At 30.6% G+C, this 12,005-nt stretch overlaps 1 protein-coding gene across 1 annotated transcript in view; it reads right to left on the reverse strand.

The window, feature by feature from the left end:
• The window catches only part of LOC106462041 (peroxisomal sarcosine oxidase-like), a 58,826-nt gene that overhangs the window by 14,601 nt on the left and 32,220 nt on the right, over positions 1-12,005 (reverse strand). The window contains exons 5-7 of the mRNA XM_022389162.1: positions 4,988-5,170; positions 1,615-1,770; positions 811-960 (exon numbers count right to left, since the gene is read on the reverse strand). Of these exons, the coding sequence (XP_022244870.1) occupies positions 811-960; positions 1,615-1,770; positions 4,988-5,170 (489 nt within the window). The remainder of the gene's footprint in view (positions 1-810; positions 961-1,614; positions 1,771-4,987; positions 5,171-12,005) is intronic.

The raw sequence follows: 12,005 nt of genomic DNA on the forward strand, positions 1-12,005 counted from the left end.
GCCACCATTGAAGAAGAAACTCTATTCAGTTTTGAGAAGGGAAACGGTGAAGCTCTTGATGAAGTTACTACCACTGATGTGACTGTTACCGATGATAGGACATTTCCTGATGAAACAGATGGACCCCACATGAAGCAGAAGCCAATGAGATGGAGACCAGTACGGTAGAAGATACGTCCCGTAAAATTAAGAGACTTTGCTGAATTGTAATTTTGTGTTTGTAATTCTGTACATTTAATTAAGTTATTGTTTTATTGTAAGTGGCTATTGTTCAGGACGAACAATACTAAGGAGGGGGGCAGCGTTGAGTAAGCGAGGTCACGTGACTAGTATCACGCCACGTTTTCTAGAAATATCCTGTTCCTTCAAGAATGCCCTAGCATTTACTAGATATGTGTTAGTCGTGTATATATAAGATGTTCACAACGTGACAGGACAACAAGGTAATGAGTAATTGAACTGCAGTCAGAGAGAATATTGTTAAGCACGTGAGAAGTTCGTTGAGAATTATAGCGTTTGTTACAGAGTGACTGTTGAAGTTGAGTGTATCATAAAGTTGTATTCGGAAAGAATAAACCAGTTTTATTTACGAAAGGACTTGTGTCGCTAAAGTTTCGTCGGAACGAATTTACGGAAAATCAATTAACGAACAGAGAAGTAACAATATTTAAAACTTCTTCTCACTTATCACACTTGGAAATTCTTAGTTAATTCAGTGACACTTTGTTAACTTTTTGGGTTTATTATTTTAACAGAGATTATTGTAAGTATGAAAAATGTAATGATTCATTCATTAAAGATATATCTTACAGTATATATACAGGTTTCCACTATTGCAGGACTGTAGTCTAATCCAGGACAATGCTCTTTTATGAAATTAGAAATAATCTCTAAATCCCATTTTTTGGAATTCCAGTCCCTTTGATCAGCATCACATTCTTCACTGTCATGGAGACAAATCTAGAAAATATTATAACTAAACTGTAATACATAGAGGCATGCATAAGTTTCTTTTTAATAATTACAACTATATATATATATATATATATATATATATTAAATACTGTATTTACTAGGCAGAGTTGTAAAATACCTATTATTATCCTATCTACATATATATATATATATATATAACATATAGTTTATATATTTCTGTTTTGAACTTTAAGTTTCAAGTAGTTGAAGTGTACGAGTAGCTAAGATACTGGTAATTACAGATCCCAAATACTCCTTTCAGACCATCCCCCGATGTTTCAACAGTAAGTTTACTACCTTACAACACTAAAATCCAGGATTCAATTCTAGCCAAAAACTTGCCAAGGATATTTATAAATAAACGTTACGAATATTTGAATGTGAAAATGTTTGAGAGAAATTTAATTTTTATTATTCATAGTGTTTTAAACCTTTTGGCCATCAATTGTATATTACAGCAAAATTTTCAGTAATACATAATTTTTATTTATTCCAAGTATAAAGACAGTTGAGATAATGCACAACTAATTGACATTAAGCAATCTTCTCCTTGATGTAATATCACAAAACATGAAACTTTTCTCCAAATATAAAGATTTAATAAAATGGACAAAGTGTTATTATACCAATAAAACAAACCTTAGCCAGGCCTGGATATTCCAGTGATGGCAATCCATAGACATGGTTTAAACTGTGGTAGTTGTAATCAATAAAACAAGGAAATCCTTTATGAGCTGAATACTGTCCTCTGTAGGCCTCTTTTTCTCTCCAATAGCAAGTACTGATTCTTAGAGGCTAGTTAGAAGAAAAACAAATAGTCATGTGTATTCAAACAACTCAATATTACTTGGTGTCATAAGAAAAAAAAACTCAAAGAAAATTTTCTTCATTTTGAAATTTATTAACCATTTTTGTATTTTCTGATATTGTTTCAAATAATAGTACTAACAATTCACAATTTAATGTTAATATATTTCGGTACAAAACTTGAATTGTTTTTTACACACACACACATATATACCGACATAGAGAGAGAGAGAGGAAGATATAGTAGTGAAATAACTTACTTACAATGTACTGAAAAAAAAGTTATTAATACTACCCTACACTTGTTGACATTGGATGTTAACAACTATGGAAGCTTTTTCCTAGAATATATCAACAATTAGATCTATGGGTGACTTTTAGACCAGAAAGTAGACTACAGTTGTTGTTTTTTCAGACTTAAAGCCATAATATCATCTTTAATAATGTTGTTTATGAATTTAAATATCCTATAATCACTTCTAGTTATAGAGTCTGCCACTAGATGGCTAAAAATACATGTAAAAGAATATACACATCTGTTAAGAACAAGTCCAGTATAAAAGATTATACTATTTGACATTGCGAGATAGTAATAAATTAATCAGGTTTGAAGATTCTATCTAAATGTGGTGATGGGAATAGTCTATGTATAAAATAGAAATTTGTTAATCTATATGGTAAGGTCTCAAGAGAATTAAACTAGTTCAGTAATTGGTTTGCTATTGAAACTTTATTTTGACTTATTGTTAAGAGTTTAACAAAAGAACCAAACCAATAAAATGTCCTTTTTTTTCCTTTACTTGATAATGGACTCTGTAGTTTAAATGCATAATCTAATATTTTTGTTTTTTAAGACATGAAGATTTTGAACTTTAGTTTTGGTTTTTATTGTATACTGGGGAGAGGCATCAATTTTGATATTTATTTTGCAATAAAAATTTGTCTGATTTCATTATTTTATGGTATTAAATTATCAGTATGATGTATTCTAATAGTTTTGATGTCACTTTTATTCTAAATGTGATAGACTGAAAAATTACTAAAATATAATTTTTTTTTCTCTTATATTAGTATTATATGTGGTTTTATATATACCTGCTCAAATTAGCTACCTTTAATCTTATTGCAAAACACGAAAATTACATTCAGGGTTCCCATTCCTGCTTAAAACTTGAATGATTGAATTGTAAATGAGAGGGGCAATATGTTAACAGTTTGTAAAAGTCTTAATAATGAACTGTGATTTCAGTGTTAAAAAGTATTTTTCCCCATATAATGGTTTTATAACATCTTGTGTTATAAGATTTATTACTTTTTAAGATTTACTAAACTTGTTTGTTGTTAAGCTCACAACTACACAATTACAGTAGAACCTTGATTAATGGGCACTGCACCATTAAGGGCAGACCTTTCCAATCTCTCCAGTTGTTTTTTTTTTTATTATTTGTAACCAAAATAAATCTTGCAGTAATGGGCACCTTGATATTCTGGATTAAGGGCAGTGTCTTTAGTCTCATTCTCTATACGGACAATCGATAAATCGGGCAGCTATCTTTGTATGCCTGTACAGTATACCGCTAAATTCCAAACATCCTAAAAGGATAACCAATACTTAAATACTTGCAATGTTTATTGGATCAGCTCCAAACTATATACTGTAATAAACATTTTCACAGATTCAAAATGCAATCTTATTACTCTAGGGAATTCTTGTTGTAAACACTATGGAACACATAAGCTGATAAATTCCACATTACAATCTCGGTGCAGGGGTCAAGTTGGCTTATTTCTGCGTGTGTTCTTTGTTGCTCTTGAGAGTATCATATTATAATGTCACGTAAACAGTCTAATGACACAAGCGGTGATTTGTTGCTTTATTTTCGTTGAAAATACAATAAACACAGAAAATAAATGTCAAATGTTTAGCAAACTCTGAAAAGAAGTACTTTGAAACTCTGTGACCAATAATAAAGAAAAAAGGTCACAGCTAATCCACCCCCAAGACCTCCTGTTGACAACGTTCCATATCATGGCAGTGTGCAACTCACAAACACCGATGTCCCGCATACACCAAAGAAAATGGGAGGCCTTAAAATTCAGAAATTTAGTATGGTCAATACAAAATACAGATTTGTGTGGCTCATTTTTTATATTAAGGGCACCTTGCTATAGGGGGCATTTGTACACAACTGGAATGTCAAGGTTCTACTGTAGCTATCTGTACTGTACTCACCAGGGATATCAAAACTCCGTTTTAAGCATTATCAATCCTTCAGATTTAAATCTGAGCCATTGGTTGGGGGAGCAAGATTTCCTAAAATATCATTCTTATTTTTTTATTACGTAAGATTTTAGGCAGTCCGGTAACAAGATGATTTTTTAAAAAAGTGGTATAAAAGCACATAGTTATAACATCCTAGCAACAGAACTACATAATCCAAAGCTCACATTAATCTTATTGCAAAATGTCAATTCTATCATCAAGAAGCAACACTATTAGTGAAGACACAACTTCTAAGTAAACAGCAAGATAAGTCAGCAACATGCAGAAACCATTAAAAGGGTAGGGACTCATGGGGGGGGGGGGTATTCAGGGCTGGAGAAAGTGGTAAGACCAGTTAGGCCTTGGCCTGACTACTTTTTTCATGGCATATATAGCTACAACTTCTGTACAACTTGCTTCTTTTAATTCAATACATTATGTTGAGTGTATGCAGTATTTGTAGTTAAAATGACATTAAATTTTCAAAAAGTTTCTGAGAGGCATGCCCCAGACCCCCCTCAAAATGGCATGATTTGCATGCTGGTAGTGTGCATCACATTATTTGATTGTGGCAATAGCTTGACCATTCCATTTTCTAGCTACAGCAATGGGTTTACTTCTGTTTTATATAAGGTAAAATAATAAAAAATGCAGATCCTCTTTTATTCAATTGTTCTTATAAACAATTCTAAAACTAAATTGTGAATTTTTGCATATTAACACTTGCAACTCTACGTATTCTATTAATTTTAAAGCTAAAATATTTTTCTATCTAATAATTTCCAGCAAGGAAAGTGTGAAATTGGGCATATCTTTTTGTAGTTGTTCACATTCTATGCAACTGTGAAAAATGGCATTTTGGAGGCATAAGGGCAGGGACTTGAGCCCACCCAACCACTCCCTATGCACATCACTGAGAGAAGCACTGACTCATTGACTCACCTTTAGTGGAAGCGCCAATTCCAAGTGATGAAGAACTTTATTTGTCCAGGAACCAGCACATACAACTACAGAACTGGCTCGAAATGACCCTTTGTTTGTGACAACAGTAGCTATTGCACCTGGCCAAATGTTGACTACAGGACTAGAGTCAAGAAGGATTCCTCCAGCTTGTTTGAATAGTGTCTGACAGACAATAAAGAGCACCAAAAATGTAGATGTTACATAATAATCAATGGTCATTGTTAAAATGTAAATCAAAATAAATACTTCTTTGATCTTAGCTTTTAACTTTCATGTAATGAACATGACTTGTATCAAGCAAGTTATTCTAGTGGTGTTTGTAGAAGACTTATTAAGAATAGGTTGTAATGCCAGATAAAACTATTTGCAGCTCATGAAAAAAGGTTACTAAAGCATTCTCAAATAACCAATGGAATCTAAAGTGTTTAAGTTGAGCTTGTGGAACAGAGTTGTTTAAAATATATTGTAATATAATGTACAACATTTAAATTAATTTAAATATTTCATCACATGATCATACTAAAATATTCTAATGTTGGTTTATACTTTTTTTTGACATTCTATTCTTCAAATATTTATGGAAAAATAATTTCCAAGATAGCAATACCTGGTTGAATTAAATTCAAGCTTTAGTTCTTTAGTTTTTTTGCTGAGTGTATCCACAGTTAATTATTCTTTTGTCTGGAACAGAAATCCTAAAAGTGAAGAGATGTGTCACGAGAAAGAAGTTTTGCACTCATAAGTGCAAAATCAGTGGAACAACTTGAAATTATACCTTTTTCAAACAGGTTTCCATGATATGCATTCTCAGGTTCTTATCTACATGCATACTGTGGTAAAATGTAATAACAATTATATGAGTCAGGCTTTCTTAAGTGTCAATTTTTCAACTGGAAAAATGTTGAAAAAATATTTTTTATAAATATGATTTATACAGTTTTTAAAAATATAACTACTGAAAACCTTGTGCCAAAAATATAGCACTTGGGCTACATTCTGTCATATTTTTTCCACCTTGATGAAGATGACTACTGATTTCCACATGTGTTCTCCTTTACCAGATTATATTTAACCTAGAATAAAAAGGCAAAAAGCAAACAAATTGTAAGAAGGTTTTCTCTTCTGCTGCCTTTTTTTTTGTGATAATATTTCAGCTGCCGACTTTGTTTACCATCCATTCTCACAATACAAATATGAAACCCATCACCAAAATGCTTATCGCTTCTGTAATATTAGCAAAGACAGGTGTAGAAATTAATGTGATTTCCTTTATATTTCTATAGTAAATCCAGCTATAGCAGGCTAATAAGAATAGTTATTTTGTATCAGACTACTTCCACAGATCATAAATGTAAGTTTTATTATAATGTGTCATTATACTTAGAAGTGCAAAGCATATATATATGAAGTTGAATTCAAATTGTGATATCCTTTAGTTACCCATTCTGTGAACTCCTTTACATACATCTCACCACGTTCACAATTATCTGTTTTTATAAACAGACCCCTAATTATCACTCAGAGTTAGCTTTGTAATTTATCAGTCATTTAAATCTAAAATTACCACCACTCATACTATTTGAATATTGGTTATACAGTTAAAAAGAGATATACACCTTAATGTAATCCTCTGTGTGTGTGTCTATATATACACACCCCTTTGAAGCAAACCTCAAGTCATCTTGAATTCCCTTAATGAGAAGTTTGAAAATTATATCATTATCTGAAAGTTCATCTTGGTCTATGATGGTGGTTGGAGTTGACTTTATTTCAAGCTTAGTGGTATACTGCAATTCTGGCTATTAAGTCTTCAGCTCTGACTCATAATAACATCTGATCATCACTATGCCTTTCTGCTTCAATTTATGAAGTTTTATATCCTGTTTGTGGGTCTTTTTTAACCCTTTCATGTCAAGTTTGTGTAATTTGCAGAAATCGAGTCACGAATTTCAATTACACAATACATAACTCTGAGAATTCTTAATGTATCTTCTCAAAGACTGCCAAGATTTTGTTAAAGATCATAAGTATCTTGTACACAAAGAATGATATAAATATAATTAAGTGTTTTTACTAAAAGTATGTTATTTACTTATTGTAGTTACCTGCACTAACAAATCGAGTGCAAGGTGATTTTTATTTTAAATATAAAAATACTTTTCATCTTATTATAGTTTTCATACTTCATTTGCATAATCTCTAGAACCTTCTTAAAAATCCAAGTTTTTAAGGTAAATGTTTATATATATATATATATATATATATATTTTTTTACCATATCACTAACTAGCTGTTATCTTCAACATACAAAGAAATAATTCAAATTAAGAAAGGGAAAAAAAACATACCTTTTAATTTTTGGTAGAATATGTTTAAAGATTTTCCTTTTGTTAAATTTGTAATTTCAAGTCTTTTTCTTTTCACATATAATTAATGTTTTATTTTCCTTTCTTGTCCTTTACCACTTATTATTCATCTTGACACAAGTCAAAGGTGCCCTTGAGGCATACTACAGTGTCTCTGGCAGACATGCACAACCCTTCAGCAAAATATGATGTATATTTAAAAAATGTTTAAGCCTTTCAGTTATGCATTTTAAAACTGAACTAATACATAATTAACTAAAATATAAAAGTAAGACCTAAATACAATTTAAACTGTATCTCTAACTATAACATATTTAGGTAAGAAACAACTGTAAATACTATACGTGATCAAGTAGCCATCAATACTACAATCAGTTACATGTACTTCATAATGACAACTGTGTGCCAATTTCAAAATAACTATTGTTAGGTAATAGTGTAAAATGAGCTTTTACTAATGACTATACACATACATATGTAACCTCCAAATGTAGTTTATAAAGCTCAAATAAATCTGCTGAACGCGGGCATGGTACCTGTCAGGGGTAAAAAACATTTATTACTTGTTTCAACTGCATTCATTCAGAGAACTTTGAAATGTATGATTCAGAAGACTATGTAAGCATCTTAGAGTCCAGACATACATCTATGCAACTACCATTGTATTATTGAAGATACAGAGTGCCAAAGTAGAGAATTTTCATAGCTTGTTGGTCATGTGACAATACATCTGAAGTTATGTAGTTTTTTTAAAAGTTTCTTTTAAAATAAAAAAACTTATAACTTGGATAACATAAAACTTCAAACAATAACATACATTATAATGTTAATTTAATTCACACACAGTGATAGTAAAGAGGTTAATTAAATTTAAGGTAACACTGACATGAGCAGGAAATCATTTTAAGGAGCACTCATTATGAAAGGGTTAACTCTTTCTGCACGGGTACACTTTATTGCACATGACACAAGGTTTTAGTGTCTTACATTAAAAATTTTATTAAACTACTTTTTGTTTATGTTATACCAATTAGAATAGCATAAAATCTTAGCTAATAATCCATATTTTAATAGTATACAACTTAAGTTTTTAATTCTAAAAAGAAAAATATTTTTAAAACTCCTGAATTTCCCCTAGTGTAACACACATGACAAATTTTGTCTTAGCATGTCATCATCCTATATTATCCACCACTCCTCGAAAATGTACAAAATTAAACGTAAAATGGTCTCTATAAAATCGTTATTGCTCAAACAGACCATAATTGTTATGGCCTTCTATTTTGTTTTGTTACAGAGCTATCAAAGAGAAAATCGCACCCCTCCTGTCACATCCTCTCTTTCACAATTGGTTGATAGTTCTATCTTATGTTTCATTATAAATTATTTATAACCAATAGAAAGTCAAGGTTTTCATATAAAAAATCAAGCTTAACTTAATCAAGGGCAAAAAAAAAAAAGAAGATTGTATAAGTACTTTATTTCTTGCTTTTCATATTTATTCCTTATTTATTATTATAAAAGTAACTAAAATTAAAAGTATGGGTCTTTTTAAGTTATTTAAGACTAGAATAGGTAAAATAAGTAATAGTAATAATATAATCAAAATTGTTCACGAAGCATGCACGTGAGCAGCTCGTGGGTAATGTAATAGATATCATAACATGAGCTGCACGTTTCCCATGTGATTTACAACTTATAATGGCACAGACAGCAGTTAGACACGGTTCATAGGGCAATAAAACAATAGAATTTAATTATAAATAGATGTATAATGTTACGAACTTAGAGCTACTTAGGATAAACGAATGTAGTTTCAGGGTACAATTTGAAGTCATTCTTGAAAGAAAAAAGGGTACTTTAGGTTTATTTTATTTTTTTTTGGTGGTTACTAGGTCGGTCGAGTTGACTGATCCGGTTTTGAGATTAGGGTAGAGAAAATAACACGTAAACTACAAGGATTTAGTGAAAAAAAAACGTTTGAAATGCATTTAGGAGGTTTTAGGAATTACACAAAAGAAGTTTGAGATTTTTGAAATGGCGAAAAGTATTTTTAATTTTAACATGGAAATTTCTTTGCACACGAACTATTCAAAACAAATACTCAATATATTCATGGACAAATCTTTATTTTATTTTATTAAAAGTACTTCACTAAGAAATATGACTTTTTGTATGTGAAAGACTTGTAATATTAACTGAAAGACTGCCAAATTTTGTGAAGATATACCCAATATATAGAGAGTTCTAAGTATTAAATTGATGTCAACTTTAAACGAGAACAGAAGGTCACGTGACTCGGTCAAATCGACTGACCCCGTGTCAAAAGATTTAAAAAGAAAATACATGTTCGCCAATCAAAATATGGTCCTAATGTTTTATTTGTCCTGCTAGAACAAGGAGAATCACTTTCAAAACTAAAGGAAATTTTGGAGGAATAATGCATTTTGCTTCATTTCAAGTAAATTTTCCATTAACGTATGCAATAAGTTGGACTTGCTTGCATATTTATGAAAGCACTTTCTGTAGTAGTATATATATTTTTCTATCAGGTTACCAGCAATGGTCAGAGCAAATGATCATATTTCTCTTCAAGCATTTTGAATACATCATAGTTTTGATAGTTGAAAAGAAAAAAAAACATTTTAGTTATCCTTTGACGTAAATGTCTGACCACCTGATAATTCCACAACATAATTTTTCTTAATAACTAGCTTTAAAATGAGCTATGTCGTGATTGGGTGAATTTCGGGATGCAACAAACTTTTTCAGAAATACTGCTCATTTATCCCCCTCAAATAAATCCAGAGTAATACTCACATCTACAAAGTAAGGTCTATGATTACAAAAGAGATCCCTCTGACCCCAAAAATCCACTACTAATGAAGATGGACATATCTCATGTTACACTTACAGCTAACAAGATAAGAAATAGGTATTCGAAGTTGATGAAGTTCACAAGTTTTTAGCCACACCTCAAAATAAGTGGCTGTTTTCATGATCAATAAAAAAAAATATTCATTACCTACACAATTTGAGTTTAAAAAGCTGATTGTATCTACATTTTTTCAAACAAACACCATATCTCATTACTTTGTGTTTCAAACAGCAAGATCTGTTTTCCTTGACATCATTCATATTTTTTTTTTATCTCTCATATAAATGTTTCGTGATATTTACACTAGCAGAAGATATCCATTAAGAAAGTAAAAATTATATAACGACAGTTAGATGATGTTCTCATTCCTTGATTCTTTTGTTATCAAATCCCTATTAACCTCATTAGATGCTAATTGCATACACTGCTTTGTGGAAGATAACAGCTGAGTAATTTAAATCATTAAGTACTTGTATCTTTAAATTCAAAGCCAAAAGTCTGTAATAATAATAATAAATAAAAAGTGGAAATGTTCCCCATTTAAAGATCTTATTATCCCCTTTTCAGGAATATATCATAAAACAAAGTAGCCCATGTGAATTGTCGGACAGTTTTCAATTACCATACAAAAACTATGGCAATCTAGCCACTCAACTTTGGATGATGGCTGGTAACACACATACATACATAACTGATCATCTTTATAGTAAGAAGCAGCATTACTAGATTGTAAGTGACTATTTAGTAAGTTTTCCATGATAATGAAAACTGTTTTCACAAAACCTCTTGCATTTATTTTCCAAGACATTTTATGTACCTTATATAAACAACAGTAAAGTTTCTCTCTTCCCCAAAGAAAATTATTGCAATACATACTTATTTCCCATGATACAAGTTTTTTGTTCCCTCCTTTTTTTTTCATCTAATCCTATTTCATGCACACATTTGTGATATTTGTACAGACAATACATCTACAAAATTACAATATAATATGAATGTCAGAAAGTATGAGATTTCATTAAGAACAATTATTACATACTGGTAAAGTAAATTTAACATCTTTCCTTATATTAATCAGATTTTTTTTCTCTTGTAACATAGTTATAAAAAAGCTAAACAAAGGTCCAAACTAATTTTAAAACTTTTACATAGTTTTAATAATTGAACATAAGTGATCATATCTAACACAATATGTCAATGTTTTCATTTAGATGACAATATATATTTTTTTAATTTAAATTTGGATGCTATACACTTTCAAATTCCATTACATTGAGTCACTGAAGGTTAAATGCAGTTCCCATGGTAACTAGGTTATATTTTAGTGTTAAATTATGCTTGTTTCTATGTTGGCAAATGTTCTAAATGTATTTTACCTTCATTGAACCAGAACCCACAAATGACCCAAGAATTGCACCATTCTTTCTAGGCAACTAAGAATAATAATCTAAGAGTAAATTCGATGATGAGGAACCCACTTTGAGACTAATAATGGCTGGAGATGGCTTGAATGGGTAATGAAGAAAAATTTTAATATAACAGCAAATGTACAACGTTTCGACAAGGTTTTGTCATCATCAGGTACTATTTTTTCTTTTTTTTTTTTTTTGTAGCGGCACTGTCTTAGGAAGGAAATATCGTTTCTCTTTTTGATGATTTTTATATTCAAGTTACGTAGTTTGAAGATAGTTTCACGATATGATTGGCTTATGGTAGTGGATTGGTGAGAGAACATACTTAAAAAGTTATACAT

This window comes from Limulus polyphemus, unplaced genomic scaffold (assembly GCF_000517525.1).
Source record: "Limulus polyphemus unplaced genomic scaffold, Limulus_polyphemus-2.1.2 Scaffold1080, whole genome shotgun sequence".
In the NCBI taxonomy this organism is placed as follows: Eukaryota; Metazoa; Arthropoda; class Merostomata; order Xiphosura; family Limulidae; genus Limulus; species Limulus polyphemus.